The sequence below is a fragment of the Lepidochelys kempii genome, chromosome 8 (genome assembly GCF_965140265.1).
Source record: "Lepidochelys kempii isolate rLepKem1 chromosome 8, rLepKem1.hap2, whole genome shotgun sequence".
NCBI lineage: Eukaryota > Metazoa > Chordata > Testudines > Cheloniidae > Lepidochelys > Lepidochelys kempii.
In genome coordinates, this window is record NC_133263.1 from 29,313,796 (window position 1) to 29,341,180 (window position 27,385).

At 41.7% G+C, this 27,385-nt stretch overlaps 2 protein-coding genes across 2 annotated transcripts in view; both read left to right on the top strand.

Moving 5' to 3' along the window:
* Positions 1-7,645, top strand: part of WWC1 (WW and C2 domain containing 1) — a 138,023-nt gene extending 130,378 nt beyond the window's left edge. The window contains exons 22-23 of the mRNA XM_073355938.1: positions 4,439-4,560; positions 5,123-7,645. Of these exons, the coding sequence (XP_073212039.1) occupies positions 4,439-4,560; positions 5,123-5,189 (189 nt within the window). The 3' untranslated portion in view covers positions 5,190-7,645. The remainder of the gene's footprint in view (positions 1-4,438; positions 4,561-5,122) is intronic.
* Positions 7,646-10,081: 2,436 nt separating this feature from the next.
* Positions 10,082-27,385, top strand: part of RARS1 (arginyl-tRNA synthetase 1) — a 28,816-nt gene continuing 11,512 nt past the window's right edge. The window contains exons 1-5 of the mRNA XM_073355948.1: positions 10,082-10,313; positions 15,608-15,742; positions 16,704-16,892; positions 24,020-24,131; positions 24,939-25,039. Coding sequence (XP_073212049.1) covers positions 10,269-10,313; positions 15,608-15,742; positions 16,704-16,892; positions 24,020-24,131; positions 24,939-25,039 — 582 coding nt within the window. The 5' untranslated portion in view covers positions 10,082-10,268. The remainder of the gene's footprint in view (positions 10,314-15,607; positions 15,743-16,703; positions 16,893-24,019; positions 24,132-24,938; positions 25,040-27,385) is intronic.

Here is a 27,385-nt window from a genome sequence, read left to right on the forward strand (position 1 = left end):
CTAGGCCTAAGTGCTTTAGAATAAGGTCCTCTGCTATTAAACATGCATAATTAATGCAAAAGTCAGAGCTCTTATCTATCTGGATTTCCGTAAGGCATTTGATACAGTTCCACATGGGACATTATTAGTTAAATTGAAGATGGGAATTAATATGAGAAGTGAAAGGTAGAAAAGGGACTGGTTAAAGGAGAGACTACAATGGGTCATACTGAAAGATGAACTGTCAGGCTAGAGGGAGGTTGTGACGGGTTGGATCACAGAAACTCCCTTGGGGCTGCCAACTGATGTCCCAAGACTACTTCTGCCCCTGCTTTCCCTGCCAGCTTGGGACTCCAGCACCCTGTCTTGTTGAGCCAGACCCGCCAGTCTGCTCCAACACAGACCCAGGGTCTGAACTATGTGCTCCAAAGCTGCAGACTTAATTGAAAGCAGCTTAAGAAGTGTTCCCGTCTTTAACACTCAGATGCCCAACTCCCAATGGGGTCCAAACCCCAAATCTGTTTTCCCTGTATAAAGGGTAAACTCATAAATTGTTTGCCCTCTATGACACTGAGAGAGAGAGATATGCACAGTTGTTTGCCACCCCCGCCACCCCCAGGTACTAATACATACTCTGGGTTAATTAATAAGTAAAAAGTGATTTTAATAAATACAGAAAGTAGGATTTAAGTGGTTCCAGTTAATAGCAGACAGAACAAAATGAATTACCAAGCAAAATAAAATAGAACACACAAGTCTAGATCTAATACCATAAAAAAACTGAATACAGATAAAAACCTCATCCTCAGAGGAATCCCAGTAAGCTTCCTTTTACAGACTAATCTCCTTCTAGTCTGGGTCCAGCAATTACTCACACACCCTGTAGTTACTGTCCTTTGTTCCAGTTTCTTTCAGGTATCCTTGGGGGTGGAGAGACTATCTCTTTAGCCAGCTGAAGACAAAATGGAGGGGTCTTCCACGGGCTTAAATAGACTTTCTCTTGTGGGTGGAGACCCCCTCCTCTCTCCTATGCAAAGTCCAGCTCCAAGATGGAGTTTTGGAGTCACATGGGCAAGTCACATGTCCATGCATGACTCCGTTTTTACAGGCAGCAGCCATTGTTTACATGCTACCTTGAACGTCCTCAGGTAGACTTCTTATGTGGATTGGAGCCTTCCAAGATCCATTGTGCATTAAGTGCTTCTTGATTGTGCACTTAACTTGCAAATTCCTTTCTAAAGAAGCTGACCAAATGCCTTACTAAGGTTATTTAAAATCAGACAAGTATTCAGCCAATATTCATAACTTCGAATACAATAATGACACTTGCATACAAATAGGACGAATAGATTCAGTAGGTCATAACCTTTACAGAGATATGTTACATGGCATATGTAGCATAAAACAAACTCCAGTTATGTCATATATACATTCACAAGCATATTTCCATAAAGCCTTATGGGGGGGCACCATCCAAGAGCGTTCCTCAGGGATTGGTCTTGGGACTGATCTTATTTAACGTTTTTATTATTGACCTTGGCACAAAAAGTGGGAGTGTGCTAATAACATTTGCGGATAAGACCAAGTTGGGAGGTATTGCCAATGCAGATGAGGACCAGCATATAATACAAGAAGATCTTGACGACCTCGTAAACTTGAGTAATAGAAATAGGATGAAATGTAATAGTGCACAGTGCAAGGCCATGCATGTAGGGACTAACAAGAATTTTTGCTATAAGCTGGGGATGCATTTGTTGGAAGTGACAGAGGAGGAGAAAGACCTGGATGTATTGGTTAATCACAGGATGACAATGAGCCACCAGTGTGATGTGGCCATGCAAAAGGCTAGTGCAATCTTAGGATGCATCAGGCAAGGTATTTCCGGTACAGATAGGGAAGAATTAGTAACATTATACAAGGCACTGGGGAGACTTCATCTAGAATACTGTGTGCAGTTCTGGTCTCCCATGTTAAAGAATGATGAATTAAAACTGGAACAAGTGCAGAGAAGGGCTACTAGGATGATCCGAGGAATGGAAAACCTACCTTATGAGCTTGGCTTGTTTAGCCTAACCAAACGAAAGCTGAGGGGAGATATGATTGCTCTTTATAAGTACATCAGAGGGATGAATACCAGGGAAGGAGAGGAGTTATTTAAGTTAAGTGCCAATGTGAGCACAAGAACAAATGGATATAAACTGGCTATCAACAAGTTTAGGCTTGAAATTGGACAAAGGTTTCTAACCAACTAAACCTAACTGGCTTCAAGACTGAGGTTGATAAGGTTATGGAGGGGATACTATGATGAGACTGCCTACAATGGCATGTAGCTGATCTGCGATTGCTAGCAGCAAATATCTCCAATGGCTGGTGAAGGGACACTAACTGAAGAGGGCTCTGAGAAATCTTTCCAAAATGTCTGATCAGAGGATCTTGCCCACATGCTCAGGGTCTAACTGATCATCATATTTGAGGTCGGGAGGGAATTTTTCCCTGGATCAGATTGGCTCAAGATTTTTCATCTTCCTCTGCAGCATGGGGCATGGGTCACTTGTAGGTTTAAACTAATGTAAATGGTGGATTTTCTGTAGCTTGAAGTCTTTACATCATGATTTGAGGACTTCAGTAACTCAGCTAGAGGTTATGAGTCTATTACAGGAGTGGGTGAGTGAGGTCCTGCAATGTGCAGGAGATCTAACTAGATGATTATGATGGTCCCTTCTGACATTAAAGTCTATGAGTCTGTGTGTAACCCCTAAGAGAAGTGGCAACTTGTTTTAGTTTTCCCGCTTAACCTTGCAGTTGCAGAACTCTATTATAAGCATAAGCAGCGTGCTAGTCACTTTGGTTTTCAAATATCTAGTGAAACTAAATAAGCTTACACTAGAATACAAGTTGCTCTGTCACTTGGCATTTGTCTTTGAAATGCACAAATAAATGGGTCTTGTGATTCAAGCTTGGGAATGATATAATCTCCTTTGAGAGAAATCAGTAACAAGATTGGCTATTAAACTGGTAGAAAAAGGCAACCTCACATTCTTCTTTGAACTTGGTCACAGCTTCTGTCATACTTTGGCTGACTAGAAAACCAAACCAGAGGATAGTGAAAGATGACAGACAACTTGACTGATGTTTATGTAGTTTCAATATTCATCTTATAACAATTGTGCTTTCAGAAAACATTGGGTATAAAAGAAACATAAAGCACTAACTAAAACTTTTCAACAAGTATTCACTTCGGTTTTAGATCACTAGAATGGAAATCCCAGGCATCAAAAGGAAATGACTTGGGAATATTAATTATGCAGGATTCCCAGTTGGCCATAGCAGAAAATGTCTTTTTTCCCCAGATTATTAAAACTGCATTTTATTTGACAGTTCTGAAAGCATCTACCATCAAGGAGTGGGTTAAATGGCAGTGATGAAAACTGGAAACACTAAAGATTATTGCACAAAACAATTTTTTCTCTTTCTGAAAGTTGCCTTTCTGTTCAAAATGCATTCCTTTTCTCTCTGGAGAGTCTAAAAATAAAACTCAGTGCTTCAAAAAGAATGGAATTTATAGATAAGGTGGGGGAAGCTTCAGGAATGACTGAATAGCCCTAAGTAGAGGTAATAGCAAAGTGAGCCGCTTTCTGACACATTTCACAAAAAATGGGATTGTTCTTTATTTGATTATGATAATCCCTTTGATGATAGACTTCTAATTGTTAGCTAAACTTTCAACTTTTTTTCTTTATCTTAACTAGTTTTTCAGGTTAGTCCAGAGGGAGAGCATCTGGAGGCATACTGCTTTCACCCTCTTTCATAAGAAAGGCACGCATCTCATCCCTCTTATACTTCAGCTTCATAATCTTGTAAATGCCACATTAAACACACACACACATTGTACCATTGACTTATACTATTACTTCTGCAAGAAGTTCACCCAGGTGCTCAGGGCTCCCTCTACACCACACAGACTTTGCAGGGGTCCCTATGCTGGAACTGAGGCAGACAGGATTGATGTGCAGGGGGGCTTTTCCATCTGCTGTGCAAGGGTTTCATTCTGGCTCTGAACAGGCTGGCATGCAGGGGGCTTTTGGGGTTGAGCTGCTGAGGGTACTGCTAGATGCTCATTGAAGCTGATCCGCTGGCCTCAAACCCCAGACAGAGGGGTTGCCCAGGGGTCAGCAGCCACAGTTCCAGCCAATAGGCTAGAATAGACATTGCAGAAGGGCTGCATTGTATTCACAATGAATGAGCATATTAGAGGTGGAAAACTCCTGCTAAATTTTATTCCAGCTTCTATGGTTTATGGCCCCAAATAGTTGATCTCACCAGAATGCCTTTATTTCTCTCCTTTAACATACAAATGAAATAATCTTTTTAATTGACATGAGCTTGTTGGTTTAGGGAAGAATCAATTGGTATCTTCTATATTGTACATAAGGTTTCACTCTCTTCATCACTCAATTAGGTCGAGAAAACAGAACACAAGTGTGAGCTGAAAGCGGATAAAATGATGAGAGCAGCTGCCAAGGATGTACACAGGCTGCGAGGACAGAGTCGTAAGGAGCCCCTGGAGGTACAATCATTCAGGTAGGAATGTCTCTAAAGAGGAGAAAGTTATTGCTGCAAAATTTTCTTTTGCATAACTTCACTTCACCATGAATTTAAGTGTCCTTTACAAAAGACTGTTACTGTGCTGCCTGAGTTAGAGAGATTTGCATTTTCTTATCCAAGACTAAAATCCTGCGCTCATTTAAATCCACAGAATTCATGTTGATTTCAATGAGAACAGGCCTGGATCCCAATATTTTCTTTATCAGGCAGTAGTACAATGCTGCTTAATTTGTCTATCCCTTTGTTTAAGAAATGAATCACCTATGGCTGTCTTATTGTAACACACTTATGAGACCTAAAATGGTATGATAGTAGCAAAGTGATGCTTTTTTGTAACAAGTAGTTTTGTTAGTTTTACTGTAACCACTTACAATGCCTGTCTCGGAAATGTAAGTAAGAGGCGTGTTGTGTGTGTGGTGAAGCATGGGGCTTTTCCTTTTGTGTATTAGTTGCCTGGGCAGTCTTTCTTCTCTTAGGATGTCCAAATCTCTGGTGGATTCTTTATTGTATTAACAACTGATGGTGGTCTTCTTTTTAGAGAGAAGATGGCATTTTTCACACGACCGAGGATAGACATTCCAACCCTCTCTGCAGACGATGTTTAATCACCATAAAGTATTTGTTTTCCTTGACCATTCCATAAATACAGTTTGGTTTTGCTGAAGTTATTTATGTGGTATTATGAAGGTACCAAGTCATTTGTACATTAGAGCTTTTGTCGGTTTTTTAATGTCTAAAGACTTTTTTAGTTTTGTTCTATCATTAGAAAAACCAGCATTAAAGTGACAAGATTGTATAGTTTGTATATTTAGGAATGTATTTTTGGGAAAGAATTTTAAATAAGAACAAATGCAGCCTGAAGTGCTGTTCTTAAATAATATTCTATTTAGACTTATTTTGTACAGCTCTACCTTTTAGAGGTTTTACTGCAATAAAATAAATCTGAAGGAACCTCACTGCTATGTTCTATGGCTATAACACATCAAACTCTTCCTAGCTAATATTGTGTTCAATATAGAGAATGCAGGGAACCATTTTTTTATTCTGAAGTGCTGTGAATGAATACTCTGAGCTGTGAAGTGTTTGCATTTCCTGCTAGGTCATAAAAATGGGTGTAGAGTTGAAATACTTGCACTTTTTTGAGATTTGTACTTTCAGCTCATGTTTATAATGGATCTGTTTGTTTAACAAGTTCCAAAAGCCCATTGAAACCACTGCTATAGGAGGAGGGCTGCATGGAACACGAGTCAATTTTAGGGTTTTTTTTTAATAAAGTGAGCTTTCTGGATGAACTTACCTTTTTTCTTTTTTTTTGTTTTTTTAATACTATTCCCATCAAGTGGGGCACAGCTAACTCATTCCTTTTCTAATCCACGAACCTGGGATAGCTATTCTATCATTTTTAAACTCTATTTTCAGAGTATTTTTTAGCAAGTAACTCAGTGGGACTTAGGCTCCACAGTCATTCAGGTGCTTTTAAAGATTTTTGTCCTTACATATAAAGAGAAGACCCTACAGTTGCTTAGGAATATTTTATTACTTATTTTTCTACAGTTTAAAATAATAATAACAATGCAGAAAAAGCAACTAATATATGTAGACAAATATACAAAGCAAACGTGTGAAAGCACCAGTGTTTAACCACCCCGTCTTTTCTAGCACATCCCAAATTGATTTGCATGATATACTTGACAGCTTTGTCACTAATTCATCTCTGCAGACAGTTTAGTCTTTAATGCATGTGTGACTCTGAGCCCAGCTTTTAGGTGTGGGTGTTCAATCCACATACGGGTGTTTCTAAGAACTGAACTGCTCAGTTTATTTTATGCCCAAGTGCCAATTGGACCATTCAAATGGCAAGTTTGGATCCATTTTATCAAGAGATTGTGCTTTCCATAGTATTAGAAATACTATTTATTTTTCTTGCACTCCCGTAGATTGAACTCCCCCTCACAAAATTTAATTGTATGCATTCCTTTGGATCATTAATCTGTTTGGGGCTTTTGGTGGCTGAACACGTGCTCCACAGAATAGAGCACTGGCAGTTTTATATGATACAAAAAATACTTAAGTGAGTAAACTTACACCCTCTGTTCTACAAAAATGGACTGTTCTAAGTAAATAAGACTCTCTACAGATTGAGGGCACTACATGCTAATATATATGAAGGGCCACAGTTAACCCCTGTGTGAGAAGGTGTAACTCTGCAGAAGCCATAGAGCTGCACCCCGGTGCTGAATTTGACCCAGTATTGTACTACAAAGAATCCAATTCAAATTTTTAGCCATACAAGTTGCACTGTTTTGTAGGAGTGGGAAAACCCCCCCTCATCATTTTAGGGCCTGATCAAAGTCCCGTTAAATTCAATGGAGTCTTTCCATTAATTTTAATGGGAGTTATATCAGGCCCTCTGCCAGGTCAATACAATGCATTTCACTTCTCAGATTTGTTGTTGGCTGTTTGTAAAAGATTATTTTATGTCAAATAATGGATTTCCAGTCAGTAAAAATAAACTATGAAACTTGGTGTATTGCTGCTAAAATCAAAAAGCTCTTAAAATCTTACAATTTTGTAGTAAATTACCTAGTATTGAGTACTTGAATGATGCTGCTTTAAAAAATATCTACTATATTGCCGTACTCTACAGAATTATGAAAAGGAGATGTGACTACTTTGTCCAGAATTACTGTAATTGATAGCTAAGTTTTCATCAAACTACTAGCCGCTTTGTTATATAATATTTGGGTAATTTAACTTTGAAAATGCTGATTTGAATGGTTTTTATTGTGCTAATTCTTTATTTTCTCAAACACTTCTAACCTTTCCAAACCACCTTTATAGTTATGACTCTACTATGGTGGGGTGGAATTGGGGAGAGAATGCAATTAAGTCCAGAATAAAGACTAAATTACATTAGTCTCTGTCCATTAAAGCTGACAAATACTTTTAAAATGCAGGTCTGTGGATGTATATACTATTTTTCTATGTATGAAACATTTTAATAGGCAACAACTATACATTTTTATCCTATGTATACTGTAATGGTTTTGTCAGAATTAATGGTAATTAAAAAATATTACAAAATTACATAGTTGGTCTACACACTTGTATGTTTGGGGTGGGAATAGGGGATGTTTCAGAACTAACTTTAAGTTACAGTCATGGCAGAGTCAGCATGGAGGCAGCGTCACTAGTCACTGGGCAGAGTCAGCCAGGGTGGCATGAGGCCAAAGGAGCAAGGGAAAAGGATGGGAAACAGGCTGGGAAGGTGGTGTGAACACCATCTTCAGTGACATTACTGGCCCGCTGGGAGGATTTGAGGACTGGTACTGGCCCTAAGGTTAATTGAATTTGAGACCCCAGTTTATACCTTTGGAGCAGAGACCCCTGCCATGAGCAGTGAGGTGGAAGAAGAGGAGGAGAGGGAAGATGCAGCAGGGGGTTCAAGCTCAGACCTGTTCAAGACTCCATCACAGTCTAGCCCAGTGGTCTCCAAACTTTTTATTGTCATGGCTCCCCCTTACCGATAATGTAATCTGTCCGTGTTCCCCCCAAACTTCCAGGAACTGAGATTGGGGCTGGAGCTGTGGCTGGGGTCGTAGCCTGGATCGGAGCTATGGCCAGGAGCCAGGCCTCGGCTGGGGCTGGAGCAAAGTTAGGTAGTGCTCCCTCCCTGCCCACCATGGCAGCTGGCCCCGACCCTGCCACATCCCCATGAACATTCCTCCGTGGCCCCCTAGGAGGGAGTGTCCTACAGTTTGGGGACCACTGATCTAGCCAGTCCCACCAGACAAGCACAGATGAGCCCAAAGAAGGGAAAGGGACCTTGGATAAATGTGTACATACATTTTTCCTTGCAGGGTTTAAATTAAAAGATAACACCTAGCCCATCCCCTAGTTAACAAACACAGGTATTGACTTCTCATTGTTTTACTTGTATGAGAAGAGGTGTAAGTACAACACGTAGAAGTAGAGCTGGCATCTGTTTTTCATTCTGCTGTTGGGTTAGGCTGGGGGAGCGTGAGGGAGAGCTATGTAGAGCATCGTATTTATGCATATAGGGATGTCTCTTGTATTCTCAATGAAGTTTCAGAGAGATACTCTACAATCCTCTCCCAAAGGTTTCTAGGGATGGTTCCCTTATTTCTTCCTTTGTGGTATGACACTATCCCATGCCATTCCATGGTAAGACTGGCTAACACAAATGTAGTTAACAGGTTAGTGGTATATGGGCTTGGGTGGCTTCCTGGTGCCAACAGCAGCTATGTTCTCTATACCTTATACTCTCAGCACTGAGATGTCAGCTAAAACCACCACTACCTGTAGCAGCATAGTAACAATATTCAGTGCCATTGCCCTATACTCTTACCCATGGTATGGGGACCAAAATTGTATTGTTTCGTGCAACCAAAAATCCATCACACCCCTTGCCATTACCGTGGCTGGGCCTGGAGAGTGGTGCTATGCAGAGGCACTTCAATGCTGAAGCATCAATAAGAATGTCTTATTAAAGCAATTGTGGGAATAAGGGAAATAACACTACAAACTGTATGTGGGCTATTGCTGGTACTGAGCAAGGCTGCTCATTTAACTTGGAACTCTGGGAAATTCTTGTAATGGCATGGCAGTAATCATTAATCTCCAGCTGCAGCCTGGCAATGACATAAATTCCCCTCTACTCTGTAAATTCTTCCTCCTTGACTCTGCTGTAGCAGCTCACCTGTCTCACCCACCAACCCACCCAGTTTATCTCCCCTATACCATATCAGTTCATGCACATACATGGAAGGAAGCACTGCACATTCAGCTGAATGAGTCACGGTTGCTCCAAGGAAGGAGGGTGGTGACTGGCACTGCATTCACAGCTCCTGGAGGACCAGCCTGGACTCAACGTGATAAGGCCTGTGAAAAAACATCTTTTACTGGACCAGGTTCTGTTGGTGAGAAAGACAAACTCTGCAGCTACATCGAGCTCTTCTTCAGCCCCCAGGAAGAGCTCTGTGTAGCTAAAAAGCGTCTCTCTCTCACCAACAGAAGTTGGTCCAATAAAAGATATTTCCTCGCCCGCCATGCCTCTAAAATCCTGGGACTCACTTACTCTGGGCCTTTTTAAGAGTCAAACCCCACCCCAGGGAAAACAGGGAGAGCCTCTATTTCCAGACAGCTCCACACTCGGCAGGCACCCAGGCACTCTTTAGTAAAGAGGGGCAGGCTCTGGCGGAAGGACACTAACTCCTACTCTCCGCCTGCGAGGACGGTTCAGTGCTCACCGCGCAGTTGGCTACGCGCTCAGACCCTCCACCGAGCTGCCAAACCACCGCTGTGTCTGTGCGCACGTGGGTCACGGTGACATGCTGTCGGCAGCCCCGCGCGTTCACCCCCGCGGGCCTCTGGCGAAGGATGGCGGCCTCCACTCCAGCCCGGGGCTAGCCCCAGCCGCCCCCTGGCCGGCGGGGCGGGACGGGACGGGGCTCGCTCTCCTGGGAGCAGCAGCGCCGGGCCCAGCGCACTGCGGCACGCACTAAACTCAGGCCCGCCTCCCCATGCGCGAGGCGGGCCCTCCCTCGGAGTCGGACCGAGCCGTGGGGCCGCCCCTTCCCGTCTCCGTGCGGCACGTTCCTTCCGCTTCCGGCGCGTAGCTGCTTCCGCTTCCGCTTTGCCTAGCCGCCGGGGCCTCGGTGAGGATGGAGGCTCACGTGGCTCAATATTCCGCTCGGCTCCTGCAGCAGGTCAGCCCCGCCTCCCCCGGGAGAGGGACGCTCGCCCCAGGCCGGGTGGCTCCATACAGCGGGCTGCTCTGGTTCCCACCCCCCACTTCCGTCCTGGGCTGGGGGGAGGGAGCCCGCGCCGTCCGCAGCCTTTCCCCGGGGGCTGGTGAGGGACACGGGTCCTCTTGGCGCAAGGGTTCAGTGGGCGGGGGGCTCGTAGTGGGGAGTCTGCGGGGGATGCCCCATGGGGAGGCTGCTCCGCCGCCTGGGAGGGTCCAGTGGCACCGGGGGGCGGGGAGGCTGCGACCCGGGAGGGTCCAGTGGCACCGGCGGGGAGGCTGCTCTGCGGCCCGGCGCGGGGTTCTGTTGGCCCCGGGGTAGGCAGGCTGCCCTGAGGCCCGGGGGAAGGTGGCGCTGGGTCTGGAGGGGTGGCACAGGGACCTGGGACCGTGTCGCTGGATGTGGGTCTTTGGAGGTGAAGCCACACAGCGCCACGGTGACGCTTCACCACCTTGAGCCACTGTAGAAAAATCAGGAGGATCTTCCCAAACTGGGGCGGTGGCACCTTTGGGAGCATCTGCCTGTTGCTTAGATTGTAAGCACGTCGGGTGCAGGGACTGTGTCTTTGTGTCAGGCAGGGTTGAGTAGAAAACACGCTGCTGCCGGCTGGCTAGCAATCTGAGCCCTGCCAATGCCATGCTGACCGGCCAATATCCTGCCACCTCTTGTGACAATGCTGCTGTACAAGATGCCAGCCTGTAACTTCATTCCACACCAGCCTGGGATTCTGATAGTGCTCCAGGGTCTTCTCTGCACACAGTTTTTGTATCAGTATAACTATGTTGGTTAGGGTTTGCTTTTTTTAAAAAAAATTGATACAGTTATGCTGGTACAACCCCTGATGTGAATGCAGTTCTGCTGGTATAACTGCATTCATGCTAGGGGGATTGTACCACTTTAGCTATACTGGTTTAGTTAAAGCAGTACAACATTTGTGTGTAGGAAAGCCCTTAATTATTTCAGCATACGTGTCAAAATCTCTGAGAGAGAGAGAGATCTGCCATGCATTGTTGGCCATTCACAAAATACCCTGCTTCCAGGTCCACTTTGCTGTACTTTCCTTGTCTCTTCTTACAAGGGTAGCCCCCTAACTATTGTGTTACCTCAGAATTGCTGTACATGGTTTTCACCTTTAGAAGGAAAGATTAGTCACATGTAATAAATCTTGTTGGTATTCGACAAGCAAAGTGCATATAAAGCGTGATTGCTGAAGAGAGCAATAAAATGAAGGCAGGAAAAGGTCAGAGGCAAAAACATGCACAGGAAGGCAAGGAAAGAAACAAACAGATGGGATGAGGGAGGTAAATAGAAAAAAATGAAGAGGGAGACATCAAACATAAAAGCACAAAAATAAAAGAACTATGCTGCCCACCAGAGTTTAGAGAAGGGCAACTTTGGGCCAATCTCAGTGCAACTCACCATAGGTGAAGGGATCTTCAGAAACCTGACTGCAGGATCAAAGCTCAATGTGTGAAGTTAGCCTTCTCTTTCACATAATAAAAGTGTTTGTCCAATTCTTAAGTAGTATAATGACTTTGGCTTAAAAAGGTAATCTACAAAGGGGAAAAATGGGTTTGTTTTGCTACTTTGCGTTGTGCTCAGAAGGCCAACAAGTTTTAGTTTTTTTAGATTTTTTTTTCCTGCTTTGTCTCCATTAGAATTCAGAGTTTGTCTACCCTCGAAGGTGGTGGAGATGTAGTAGGATTGTGACAACACTTAACAAGAGATTTCCTGAAAGGGAAAGAGTGTTTGAAGATCTTTTTATATTTTTATATTTTGTTTGATAGTAAGATCTGCTTAACTAAACATTTGGAAGAAATTATGTCTCTGAAGGAGTCTATAGCCTGTCCCCTTCCATGGAGGTCTCAGAAAAGTCCCACCACTTACATCTGAGACCTCAAATGAGTCTTCCAATAAAACTGAGGAGGTCTGCCATTAAAACTCTTGACATCTCTGATGTAAAAAATAAATCATAAAATGTAAAACACCAACCACAGTCAGGCCTTCTTCATTGCTCATAAAGAAAATTCTGATTCAAAGTTTACTATCTGGGCTGACAGCCCAGTGTTAGATCACTGTGAAGTGGGGTCAGATGAATACCAGGTAGGTCCATGAACCTTTCCCAGTGAATGTGGAAGCCTAACTCATCAATTTCTGCACAATTTAAGCTTTCATATTAATTAAAATAAAGAAAAGTTTGTCAGAGATGGTAAGGAAGAAAGTCTTCCAAATGTGAATGGATGTTGCTTTGTCTTCCTGAGTCTGGTAGTGCCTCTGCTCATTTTGTGAAGCAATGGCAGTTTGAAATAAGAGAGACTGTGGTCAGATTGGCTGCTGATATTCAGATCCCTATGAAACTGGCCAAAGTCATGTCGCTTTCATGCACAGCTGCTTGGGAAAGCTCCGACCAGCAGCAGAGTCAGGGATTGTTACTTCTGAGGAAGAAGACCTTCCAAAAATGGAGATTGGGGGAGGGGTGAAGTAGAGGAGTTCCTCCTCTCCATAGCTGGCTTCAGAGGAATCACTGTGGGTTGGGTGAAAGAGCCAAGTGCTGATCTTTCTCTCAGGTGCAGATGACGTGTTGCCAAGAGACTTATGGGGAGGGGAGAAGAGGCAGAAAGCTCTTTCTCCTTTCAAGAGCTAGAGTGGGTGGAACTTCAGGTCTCCAGATGTCTGCTAGCCAGAGGCTGAGAGGAGTGATCAAGTCCAGAGAACACTCTGCCAGAAACTCATCATCCCGTGTGGAGGTTGGCCTCTGGAATTCATTGGCATATACACACTTTGTCTTTTCTGTCTACCTGTGATTTAGTTCTCTGGCTTGTAAGTGTCTAGTATGTTTTTCAGGCCATGATGCAGACTGACACATGACGAAAAAATCGGGATATAACTCTGATTATTCTGACAGGTTTCAGAGTAACAGCCGTGTTAGTCTGTATTCGCAAAAAGAAAAGGAGTACTTGTGGCACCTTAGAGACTAACCAATTTATTTGAGCATGAGCTTTCGTGAGCTACAGCTCAAGTGAGCTGTAGCTCACGAAAGCTCATGCTCAAATAAATTGGTTAGTCTCTAAGGTGCCACAAGTACTCCTTTTCTTTTTCTGATTATTCTGTGTGTGTCTGACTTCATCTGACACTACCTCTCCTCATTTCCTACGATATTTGCCCTCTTCCTTTGTAGTTGCTTTTGGGGCTCGTATCTGTAGAAGAGAATCTTAGGCATCAACAACTAAGTTTAAGGGCAATACTGATCTTGTTAAAAAAAGCTTTAGATTTTGCATTCACAAGTGAGAGGAAGATTTCTAGATCACAGCTGACCAAAGAGCCTTTGGAGATGGCAGCATGGCTTAATGCATTCATCACAGCTTCTCCTGAGGTGGTCATCAGGTATGACCCTCTATTGACAAGTTGTGTTTAGTCCAGGGGAAAGGTTACCTTACCATGGCAGCAGTGAGACAGATGGCGCTTTTTCCTTCCCTCTCCTGGTTTTCTTTCTCTTGGTTACACATATAATGCCATCTCCCACTCTTGCTCTTCCAAACTCTGAGATAGTATGAAAGAGAAGTCACAGATAAAAGTGAGCTGATTTGTTAAGCCTTTGCATGAGTGTACTTGTGCACCCAGGTTTGATGGTATGAATTTCAGATGGAAAATAGAGAATTGATAGTATGCTCAAATACATTTTTTAGTCTCTAAGGTGCCATAAGTACTTGTCATAAATATAAAGGGAAGGGTAAACCCCTTTGAAATCCCTCCTGGCCAGGGGAAAGCTCCTCTCGCCTGTAAAGGGTTAAGAAGCTAAAGGTAACTTCGCTGGCACCTGACCAAAATGACCAATGAGGAGACAAGATACTTTCAAAAGCTGGGAGGAGGGAGAGAAACAAAGGGTCTGGGTCTGTCTGAATGCTGCTCTTGCCAAGGACAGAACAGGAATGGAGTCTTAGAACTTTTAGTAAGTAATCTAGCTAGGTATGTGTTAGATTATGATTTCTTTAAATGGCTGAGAAAAGAATTGTGCTGAATAGAATAACTATTTCTGTCTGTGTATCTTTTTTGTAACTTAAGGTTTTGCCTAGAGGGGTTCTCTATGTTTTTGAATCTAATTACCCTGTAAGATATCTACCATCCTGATTTTACAGGGGGGATTTCTTTATTTCTATTTACTTCTATTTTTTATTAAAAGTCTTCTTGTAAAACACTGAATGCTTTTTCATTGTTCTCAGATCCAAGGGTTTGGGTCTGTGGTCACCTATGCAAATTGGTGAGGCTTTTTATCCAACATTTCCCAGGAAAGGGGGGGTGCAAGTGTTGGGAGGATTGTCCATTGTTCTTAAGATCCAAGGGTCTGGGTCTGTAGTCACCTAGGCAAATTGGTGAGGCTTTTTACCAAACCTTGACCAGGAAGTGGGGTGCAAGGTTTTGGGAAGTATTCTGGGGGGAAGGACGCGTCCAAACAGCTCTTCCCCAGTAACCAGTATTAGTTTGGTGGTGGTAGTGGCCAGTCCAAGGATAACGGGTGTAATATTTTGTACCTTGGGGAAGTTTTGACCTAAGCTGGTAAAGATAAGCTTAGGAGGTTTTTCATGCAGGTCCCCACATCTGTACCCTAGAGTTCAGAGTGGGGGAGGAACCTTGACAGTATCTGTGTGCTTTTTTTTTTCTTTCAAAAAGAAAGGAGTGGGTGGGCGGGGCTATAACTTTGGAGCTACTTAGCTTTAGCTGTAGCCCTCCCAGCTCTCAGTTGACAGAGGAGAATGGCTTACTGCACTGAATATAGCCTTATTGTTCAGACTTTACTTAAAGGGCTATTTTTCCTTTGTACAGGAGTGGTTTTGTAAGGTACTTTTTTCATCTACAAAAATATTAGACCTTTTAAAAAAAAAAATGATGAGCTGACCCTGCAGATGCTTTCCCCTTTGAGGAGTCCTATTAAAGCCCCAGTACTGTCTTTGAAGCTAATAGGACTACTCATGCGAGCACAGTTGCTCTCATGTTTAAGTGTGTGGGAGATCAAGACCTATAATTACTATGAATTTTCATTATCAACATGACAGACTCAGTGTCGGAGTCTGTCAAAAGAAACGTGTGCTAATAGTTGCTAATTACTCTTTTGTAGCAGTGTTCGGCTTTGTTAGTGGTTTCCTTTTGGGCTATGTCTTAAAGAAATGAGCTAACAATCAAAGTTCTGTTGCAATCTACTCCAAGAGTTACCTCAGATGCAAACATAGCAGCTGACATTATTTTATTTTATTTACCAGGAAAAAGAGATCAAGATCTTGGCTGCAGAGATTGATCGACTGAAGAACTTTGGCTCCTTGGAAGTATCTCCAAGTTTGGAAGGATTGCGAGACGAAAACGCAAAGCTTAAGTACCGGCTAAACATTCTTCAAAAGGTGAGGGAGGAAAAATAGAGTACATATTGGTAAATGCTTTCCTTCACATCAGGCTAAGAGATTTTATTTTGTTATAGCTAATGCTAGGTAACAACTTGTTCACCCTGCACTCTGGTGCCACAGTTGTAAATGGTATATTATAGAGCTCTGTTCTTTCACAATTCTTTGGACAGTGTGGCTTTTTGATAACGTTTTGGTATAATTGCCTGTAGTCAGTTAAGCATGCCCTATAATCTCTTCTGCATTCTTGGAGTAGGGCACTCCTGTTAGAGTTGAGACCCTACTGAGGTCACCTAATGGCCACATACATAAAAGTATGAAAAGGTTTGCTATACCTGAATCAGTGAAAGTATTAACACTGTTAATTTCAAAGGGTAGGGTTCTGTCCTAAAAATCTGGGAATGAAGGTTAAAGTGAGAATGGTAGGAGAAACTATTTAATCTAGAAAGTAGTAAAAACAGGGAATAAGGTGTTGCTGTGTAAAAGCAACAAAGATAATTGGCATATTTCAGAAGAGATATTTATTTAATAAATATGTATATAGGGTGAAACTAACGCCAAAGCAGAGGGATCCAGGCAAGTTCCTATGCATCACATGAACCACCCATAATGCATACAGTATGAAAAGGCCCAGTCTTTTCCCAATTGACTTCAGTGGGAACAGAGGCAGTATTAAGTCTGACCATTGTCAGTAAGAAGTTCCTGAAATAAAATTTGTAGCGCTTGCTTGAGAATGTTTAACTGTAGGGTACATCCAAAGACTATGTACTGTGGAAACTGAAAGCCAGGTTCTTTGGTGGTGATGCTTTTATCACATGACGTTTTCCGTAGTTTGAATTTCAGTAATATCTAGAGGCCCCAGCCTGATCTGCTCGGGTTTTCCGGGCAGCTTTAGAGTGAGAGTGAAGTAACTTCTTCTAGAATACTGTAACCTTAGTGTTTTGACATTGTTTTTTTTCAGAGTCTTCAAGAGGAGAGAAATAAGTCCGTGAAAAGCATGATTAATATCAACAGCCGCATTCAGGAGATCTTCAGAGATGCCATCAAGGCTGCATATCCGGATTTAGAAAACCCCCCACTAGCAGTCACGCCAAGTCAGCAGCCCAAATTTGGGGATTACCAGTGTAACAGTGCTATGAGCATAACAAAGGTAACTCTATTTAAAAACAATTCTTGGTGCATGGAACTTCTGTGGGGTATGAAGCTCTCTAATGATATATCCAAAGCAATATCAGGTTCTATATTAGACACGTTTTAGAGTCTGATCCTGCAGTCTTCACTTATGTGATGACATTGAGCTTGGGGAATTTTGGGTGCAATAGGAACAGGCCCTTAGACTTCTGTTCTGATGATTAGTGCAAGAATAAAAGGATTCTGAAGACCATCAAGGCTAGCTTAACTACCTCTGAAGTCTAGGTTTTTGTAGCTAGGTAAGGGGCAGTGTTCGTGCATTCAAGGGGTATGTGTTGCTCTTTTAACATTTCAAGTACTTTTCAATTGCAAGTTAAAGAGGCTTGAACCTCTGGCTTAATTATTTTATTGCCATAAATGCTTTACACTTGTTCCCATAAAATAATCCACTATTTCTCCTCACCCTAAACACACACTTACTATAATGTTGTACAATGACTTCTAGTTGTATTAATCAGACAACAGTAGAACCATAGCCAGACAACAGCAGAACCTAGGGTGGCCAGACAGCAAGTCTGAAAAATCGGGACAGGGGATCGGGAGGGTAATAGGAGCCAATATAAGAAAAAGACCCAAAAATCGGGACTGTCCCTATAAAATTGGGACATCTGGTCACCCTAGCAGAACCCCATTTATCTGACCCTCCCTTTACTGCAGGGGTCCGCAGCGCAGTGCCCACGTGTGCAGTGGTGCCCGCCGGGACAGTTGTGTGCGCCCGCAGGACGCCGCGCCACCAAAATGCTGCCGCCGAGTGTGGCCGCCAGAGAACCACCTGCCGAAATGCTGCTGAGAAGCGTTGCCGTTTCTCGGCGGCATTTCGGCAGTGAGGCTTCTTTCCGTTGCCGCTTCTCGGCGGTGTGTTTGGTGCCCGCTGCGGTCTTTTGGGAATAGGAATGTGCTATTGCCACAGAAAGGTTGGGGACCAATGCTTTACTGGTTTTCCACAGTTACAGAACAACCAGGACTGCAGGGCCAGAAGCAGGCGATCTATCCTGTGGCCACTAGATGGCACTGTAGCATCCCTTTTTCTCATTCTCCAGTTTCTCCAGAGTTTTGATCATTGTCCCAATTAGACCAGATAAACAGGATTCTGCTATAACTGGGCAATGTGGTCTCATGCACAAATGCAGTACTTTTAGCACCTTATTTAATGAATGTAACATAAGTCAATGATGTCAGGCTTAGTATGCCCCAAAATTATGCATTGCCTGAGCTGCACACCACCAACGAAAGATAACATGCAGCAAAACGTACTATATAGTTTGCTGTTGTGTGCTCTGCAAACTACCTGTGAGAAAACAGTAATATTAACCATTGTTCAGCAAAGTTATTCCAAGAAAGTTGAGGGTGGGCGATGAAAAAAGAGGAAAAAAAAACTGCAGGAAGGGAGAGTCAGTAATGCTTTATGAGAGATGTAGGATAATAAAGGAGAGAAGGATGTCAAGTAATAATGCATGGCGTGGAGTTGTTTTAGAGTATGTCTTCATTGCAAAGTTAACCCAAATGATGGGCACGAGGGTCAGCCAACTCGGTTGTGAGCAGCCACACTGCAGAGCCACTCTTGAGTTACTCCATCCTTGCTGGGGCTGTACTACCCAGCTGTGTCACTAGGACTTCTGGGGTATGTCTCAAAGTTCTTTATGCTGCAGTAGATTAAGGCTCTTTGATTCTTTCCCAGTGAATTGTGGAAGAACTCATCCTTCTGGGCACATGGGGGGAATTGTGGGAAGATGTTGGAGGACAATGAGTGGCTCAGCCTTCCTGCTCACTGCAAAATGTGCAAATTACCAGCCCAAGTGAGAGCAGTACTTGGGCTTTAGTCTATACACCCAGACAAGCCAGCTAGTCCAGGTAGAAAGCACCACCAAATTCAGATCAGAGGTTATTGTTTGTGGACAGAAGCTGGGCTAAGAACAAAACCTGAGTAAGAGCCTGGTTAGCTCTTTAGTGAAGCTGCAGCCAAATTTGTAGGTTCTGGGTGAGCCCTAGAAATGTTCCTTGTTTTTTAAATGAGAGAGTGAATAAATCCGGATTGCTGCCTCTTAAGAGTGTGTTTGATTACTGCAGCAACCATACAGATTTTCTGGGGGTTCACATAGCATATGCAAATCAACACTTTAGATATGCTAGTGAGGCCTGGAAAGCCAGTTTTGAGCAGCATAAAAACAGGATATATTTAGACCTCTGGTGCACATGATGAGCAAAGATAATATTTGAAACTAGCTAGTTATATATATTGCAGTTGTTGTTTTTTTTCCCCATTTCCCAAGAGGAGGAATGTCTGGATTCTATAATTTCTGGAGAACACATTTTTAAGATCAGTCTGATTTTTAAAAGCTATTGCAGATCTGAGCAAAAAGGAAGCAGTTCTGATAAAATCAAATGAGATCAGCAATGTCTCATAAAAAGAAAAGAAAAATGGAATCAAGTCTTTTGTCCAAAGAATCAAGAAAACTGACTTCTCTCATAAATATCAGCTTGTCACAAAAGCTCTGGAGAATCTGAGAGCATTTCAAGTTCCTACTCCATATCACTGCAGTGCTGGAGCTGTTTTTTTAAAAATGGTCAGAACTATCCTATCCTAGCCAAAACTATCAATTTTTCATTGACTTTGGTCTCAGAGTGGCTGACCTGTTTTGACCAAACTTTCTCCTCAGGCAGACATCAATCATGGAAAATTTCAGCCTCAAAACTTAATTTGTCGACGTTGTAGGCTACTGATATCTCGGGATTATAATGGAAATTGTTTGGCAACTTTAATAACAGGCATTGCTGTTGAGTGTGTGTGTGCGTGTGTGTGTGTAAATTCTTTGACACCTGGTTAAAATATTCTTAGGGTTCCTTGATGGTTTTAGTGTTGCCCTTTTCAGAGTGTACTTTGGCTACTGGGGAGCAAAATAAAAGAGGAAGCAAATGAAGAGTCGGAAGGGGTTGGGTTATAATGAGGAAGCAAAATTAGGCTCTGGGGAAAAATGAGTAACTTAGGTACATTGTGAACTAACAGAAAGTGAATTTCAGTATAGCTGTGAAACTATCCAAACTTCCAATGTATTCATGTCTTTGTCGCTTTATAAACGTACGTCTTCCACACTATAATTCTCAACATAAGTAGCTTTCCTGTTTTATGAGTTTTTTCATTAATAAGGGTTTATTAATTTATTAAACATATATCTCTTTATTTCAGAGCCCTTGTTGTAGTAAGCAAAATGCTTGTCTCCCCATGGCATACCTACAGGGGTTGTTATATACAGCTGCTATGCAAACTGCCTGTCTCATGGGGTTTCACTCCTGGGCAGCACTGGTACGTGCCAGACAGCAGCCTCTTGGTTTGAACTGCCAATGCAGAAACAGCCCTCACAAATGTGTGTTGTCTTCCTTAGATCTCATTAGCATATTATGACAGCCTCAGCCGAAAGATCTGCCTGTCTCTTAGCGTAACAGGTCCTTGGGTGACTGCACAGATACAAACTTTCAGAGTATTGTCTTTTTTTAAATATCTCTTGACCGCCACTTTACCCCAATTAAGTCATTGTTAGGATTCTCATACAGTACTGTCTACTTTGTTTTCATTACTTGATGCCCAAATGCGTACTTGCATTTGAGGGTCATTTATATAGTTTCTCAAGTCCCAGACTGTCAGAGGAACTGATGCCTTAAGGCTAGCTGTATTGGACTTTGATACAGGCTTCGTTCTTTCCTTACACATGGCTCTAGAACTCTCTGTTGTTCATACAGGACTAACAGTGTGCTGGGCACTATGGAACTAGTGCTGGGCACTATGGAATTGTAAAGGCCATGTGGCCTTTCTTCCCCCACCCCCAGGAGCATGATTCCAACTCCAGTTAAGCTCCCTTGTTATAACGTGCACCTTGCAGTTCTTGGGAGTCACATGACCTAGCATTCAAAAGAGACCGAAATCTGTACACTGCTGCTGTGTGGTAGCAGGAATGATTCTGACCCCTGGGCAGCACTGATACATGCCAGCCAACAGCCTCTCCGTTTGACCTGCCAATGCGGAAACAGCCATCACAAATGTGTTTTGTCTTATTGGGAGCTAATTAGTATATTGTAACTGGGGTTCAGCCAAAAGCACTGCTAGCGAAACAGATATGTGGGTTATTGCCTTCATAAAGACTTGGATACCATCACCTGTAATTGTTGGCTCAACATTTATTTCCCCTGTTTTGGCAGCTTTTCCCTTGTTGAGCGGTTGATTAAAGTTATTGCTGCTGAAAAGAGAGGATTTTTTCCTTGCCTATTCTCAAGCTTTACTCGGGCTATGTTGTGTTGATGGTAGGATCAAATGAATCATATAGTGCCGCATTATATCTGAAACTGAAACTTGTTAAGCTGTAACATTTCATGGTGGACTGGATGGTAACAGTATAAACATCCAAGAGTCTGGAATCCAAATCACTGAGAAAATAATAGAGCCTGTGGCCTTGGTGTGAAATGGTGCTTACCTCACAAGGTGATAGATGTTTGAAAACACCACAGAATGACAGAAGAAAATCAAATTCCATGAAACACACTTTTATGTCAGATTTCATGCAGCGTGAATGCATAGTTTGTTCAGTGAATTGATTTATCTCACAGAATTTCAGGTCCTCAATGCAATTTTAAATATCAGGGCCCTCTTAAAGGGTAACTTGTAAGATTCAAAGAGTCAGGGGACTTGGGAACTTGTGTTCTTCCTCTGCCCCACCCTGTATTAAGTTTAATGGAAGGAAATGCTATTTTACAACAAATTTGCTAAGCTCATGGATATTTAATTGCACTGTTCTCCTTATAGTAGTCCTAATGCAAGGCAACAGATCTGCCTGATTGTGATTCACATATCAGAACGTCATTTGCAATACTTAATGGCAGCCCAGCTCAGTCTTATGTAGTTATTTCTCTGAAGTAATAGTTTTAAAGATACACTGTCAGATTAAAAATCATAATAAAAATCAATACATTTCCTTCACTTTGGTAAAAATAACACGTTTGATTATAAAAACTAAACATTTTAAAATTCTGATTTGCCCATCCCTGTTTATATTGAAGAGTTATTTTTCATATGATTCTTCTCACTTTTGTTTTTTTCCTAGTCAGTGTCACATTTTAGCTCTCAGACACTTGCACACTGTTAGCACACTGTTGTAATGTGTGAATTAAAAATTGGGCAGGGGAATGTTTGTTTTAAAATCTGATCTTCGTTACATTTTGTAAAGTAAATTTTGAAGATTTGTATGAAGTTTTGGCGCTCTACAGAGGACTGATATGCCCAGTTTTTGGACAACAAGGGAAAATTGTATGGGACAGTGTGGACAGTGCTTACTTTTTAAAAATTTGCTTTCAAAACTGGGCATCCAGCTGGTGGGATTTTCAGAGTCACTGCTGTATGATGCTGTACACACCAGCCATGGCTGCCCTCCCTGTTTCTAAATATCACTCCAGCCAAAGTCACTCAAAACACTTTAGGTCCCTTTTGTTTTCACCCAGGGCCTGCTAGGGCAGTACAGTGACCTCACGTGCACTTGAATGGATAGAAAATCCCCCAAAATGGATTTGGCCATGATGTGGGGGAATTAGTCACTGATATTTTTAAAAGTGATATTAAAGCTGCTTTTCCCTTTCTGTGCTTGCAGGAGTGATGGGAGAAGCAGAAAAGGGCAATTCTACACACACTCATCAACTTTTTAAATGCTTGGGCAGGTGCAAATAGCCAACTGAGCCCCTCATCAGATGCTGGGTACTATGGGGATTTTCAGATCTGGTTTTGGCTGACCCCAGGGTTGTAACTAAATTAGAAAAGAAGGTGCTTTTTTTTTGTTTGTTTTAAATTCAGTTAGTGAACATGATTTGAAACAGCATTCCGCGCCTAGTGTAGGCACAGTTCAAACCACACTAGCTGGTTGTGGTGTAACCTGCAAGGAGCTTAGGTTACAGCCAAGACCAGCTAGCATGATGTGAAAGGTTTTCACTAGGTGCTGAGTGGTGCTTCAGATTAGGTTGGCTAACTCGATTGAAACAAAAACCTAGCTTAGAAAAGGCCCAGATTGCCAGAGTGCTTAATCGGGGCGACCTGAGAACAAAAATGTATAATCCTCAATTTTGTTTTCAACTGATTGACAAGGTGGATGGCTTTAGGTGTTTTGGACAACGTTTTACTATTCCAGACATCAGTTTTACATTTGTCACCTACACATAGGCTACCAGAATGGCCCTTTTGCAAGGTTTCATTGGTCATTTTTGCCTCAGTGGCATCTCTGTCAGCTGCTCTGTGTACAGTGAGAGGACAAGATCAGAAACAAGAATAATCAAAGCCAAACTCAACAACTGTCGCCTCCAGCACTGATTCAGTTTCAACAGCTTTCTTGGTATGGACATATAAGAATGGAAGATCAGTGAATTCCAAAGTGTGCGTGCCAGTGATCATATGGATGCCAAAAGTTTTGATGGCACAACGAGATTGCCAGTGATAGACATAAAGTAGTCTGATTGTATATTCAGTTTAAGCACCTTGCCAGAGATCAATCCGAGTGGCTCTTGATTTGCAAGAAGGCCACGTTTCTTTGAGATTTGCCATGATGATGATTAGTGCTTAGTGGGATTTTCAAAAGCAACCATGCAGATTTTCTGGGGGTTCACATAGCATATGCAAATCAACACTTTAGATATACTAGTGAGGCCTGGAAACCCAGTTTCGAGCAGTGTAAAAGCAGGATATATTTAGACCTCTGTTGCACATGATGAGCAAAGACAATATTTGAACTAGCTAGTTATATATATTGCAGTTATATTTTTCTTTGCACTTTTCTGTTATAAACTGTAGTATCATCAGGACATCTTAAGGTGGTACCAAATTCCTCATGTTTTAGGACCAGATCTTGTCAGGGCTTTGTGTGTAGCACTCCTATTAACTCCCATGGGAATGCCATGTGTGACATACTTACAGAACTAAGTTCTTAATATTCCACAGACTTTATTAGAAGAGAGGAATTTAGTGGGTCTTGTCAGTGTAGTATCAACTCAGGTTATATTTTATTTCCCATCAGATTCCCCCAGGATTAGACTGTACTGAATCCTCTCGTTACATTTCAGATGCTTTCCAAAATCAACGAACAGAAAGTGAGCCCAAGAGAAATTGCTGATAACATTTCCAGAAACATTCCTGACAACGAATACATTGAGAAGGTTGAAATCGCTGGTCCTGGTATGGTCACTCTATTGTTGTACCTTCCCAACATTTAAATTTGATGTTGCAGCTATTCTACCAAGTGGCAATAAAGGAGACAAAATCTAGTTTGATTATTTTTTAGCTTTATAAATAGAATTAAAATATGAATTACATTCAGTTTTGCCTGATTAATTTAGCAGCAGAAAATCTGCTTAATAGCACTTGCATTAGAATCAGTGGGTGAATTTTCTTCCTGCAGCTCAGTAAAATCAAAGCAGTGCCCATATGTGAATCTGCGAGTCTGAATTTTTCTAATTGTGACACTGTGGTTTTAAATATATGGTAATTGGTGGCACATGTACATAGCACATAGCCTCATGTGCGTAAGTGCCTTCAGGATAACTCACTGGAACAGCTTTGTGTAATGTCACTTACGTATATAAGTGTTTGCAAAATGTGTTTGCAAAACACCCCAAGATACACTTTTTGTCAAATATTTCACTCTTGGGTTCACTCTTGATTACAAAAACCCCAAAGCAGGTTATGTACTTAGCAGATCTTGTAGCATTTGATAAGTATAGTTTAGACATCTTTGCTTAATAGCAATTTGTTTGTGGAAAACAGTCTCTCATAACCTGGTAAATTAACTATCATTTTTTCAGAGAGTGATCATGTGTTTTTTCCTGTTATAGAAACAAAAAGTTTATTAAGATGTTCTGAAGTTAGTTTTAAATACTGTGTTTTCCTTGTATCTAGGGAATTGTGAACTTTGGTACGAAACACAATTAAATGGCTTTCAAGGATACTTTTATAGCACCAACAACCATTGTTTTTTCTCTAAAGGTTTTATTAACGTCCACTTGAGAAAGGATTTTGTGTCCAAACAACTGAGCAGTTTACTGGTGAATGGAGTTCAACCACCGGCTATTGAAATCAGGAAAAAGGTGTGCTAGTAAACTTTCATTAAAGTTTCAGTACTGCTTTCAGTGCAACAGCAAGTGCTGCTGAATGGTTCTGACTCTGATTTTGCTTAGTAAGCATGTACTTTCTTACTGAGCTTATAATGAAGCTTTTAACAAACATTCCAACTACAAATACACAAGTTATTACTATTTTAATAGTGGGCACTTCAGGGTTGCAGCTGTTATGGCAGAGGGGGAGACTAGGACTGACTTGGCAAGGAGACGTGGACGAAAAGCCTGAGGAGTGGAGACTGGGTTGTTAAGGGGAATGGGACATGGGAACATGGGTGGGAAAGAGACAGAAGAGGGACAGGTGGGAGGGAGAAGAAGGGGTCAAGCTTGGGAGGAAAGGACAGAAGAACCTGTGCCCACTCGAGTACTCTCCCTTCAGAGCCTGGAATGAAGCCTGTGATTCCTGAATCTCCCTATTCCTTTTTTGTCAGCAAATATCTGTGCAGATCGTGGGCAAAGTGTATGTCTCATCCCCTTCTCATGCGGTCCACATAGAGGACGACAGCATACTATCGCTGTCAGTTACTCAGGTCAAGTGGCAGCAAATTATCACACACAATATAAAATGTACAGTATTCACTTTATATTATTTTTTATTACAAATATTTGCACTGTAAAAATGATAAAAGAAATCATATTTTTCAATTCACCTCATACAAATACTGTAGTGCAATCTCTTTATCATGAAAGTGCAACTTACAAATGTCGTGGGTTTTTTTGTTACATAACTTCACTCAAAAACAAAACAGTGTAAAACTTTAAAAATGTAAAACTTTAGAGCCTACAAGTGCACTCAGTTCTACTTGTTCAGCCAATCGCTAAGACAAACAAGTTTGTTTACATTTACAGGAGATGCTGCCCACTTCTTAATTACCATGTAACCTGAAAGTGAGAACAGGCATTCGCATGGCACTGTTGTAGCTGTTGTCGCAAGATATTTACGTGCCAGATGCGCTAAAGATTCATATGCCCTTCATGCTTCGGCCATTGTTCCAGAGGACATGCTTCCATGCCGATGACACTCGTTAAAAAAAATGCGTTAATTAAATTTGTGACTGAACTCCTTGGGGGAGAATTGTATGTCTCCTGTTCTGTTTTACCCACGTTCTGCCATATTTTTCATGTTATAGCAGTCTAAGATGATGATCCAGCACATGTTCATTTTAAGAACACTTTTACTGCAGATTTGACAAAATGCAAAGATACGAATGTGAAATTTCTAAAGATAGCTACAGCACTTGACCCAAGATTTAAGAATCTGAAGTGCTTTCCAAAATCTGAGAGGGATGAGATGTGGAGCATGCTTTCAGAAGTCTTAAAAGAGTAACACACTGATGCGGAAACTACAGAACCCAAACCACAAAAAAGAAAACCAACCTTCTGCTGGTGGCATCTGACTCAGATGATGAAAATGTACATGCGTCAGTCCACACTTCTTTGGATCGTTATTGAGCAGAACCCGTCATGAGCATGAATACATGTCCTCTGTAATGGTGGTTGAAGCATTGAGGGACATATGAATCTTTAGCGCATCTGGCACGTAAGTATCTTGCAACGCCAGCTACAATGCCTGTTCGCGCTCTCAGGTGACATTGTAATTAAGAAGTGAGCAGCATTATCACCCATAAATGTAAACAAACTTGTTTGTCTTAGTGATTGGCTGAACAAGAAGTCAGACTGAGTAGATTTGTAGGCCCTAAAGTTTTACATTGTATTGTTTTTTGAATGCGGGTTTTTTTGTACATAATTCTACATTTGTAAGTTCAACTTTCATGATAGAGATTGCACTACAGTACTTGTATTAGATGAATTGAAAAATACTATTTCTTTTGTTTTATAGTGCAAATATTTGTAATCAAAAATAAATATAAAGTGAGCATTCTACACTTTGTGTTCTGTGTTGTAATTGTAATCAATATATTTGAAAGTGTAGAAAACATCCAAAAATATTTAAATAAATGGTATTCTATTATTAACTGCGTGATTAATCACAGTTAATTTTTTTACTCGCTTGACAGCCCCAGTCATTATGTAATTGAAATTTGTATCATATGTAAATGCACATGGAGTCTGACCTCAAATCTGGCATTTCCTGATTTCTGAGTGCTTGACTTCGCAACATTAATAATTTTCTTTTAACATAGTTTTTTGTATGCTATATATATATATATATATATATATAAAATCTCTGTACATCCGTCTTGTTTGTTCAATGATCGTCCTTTACATAGCTTTGTGTAAGTTTCTTGGGGGTACAGAGGTCTGTGCCAATGGATCTGATTTTCAGGATTCAGCCTAAAAAGGGTGTTTTTGCTC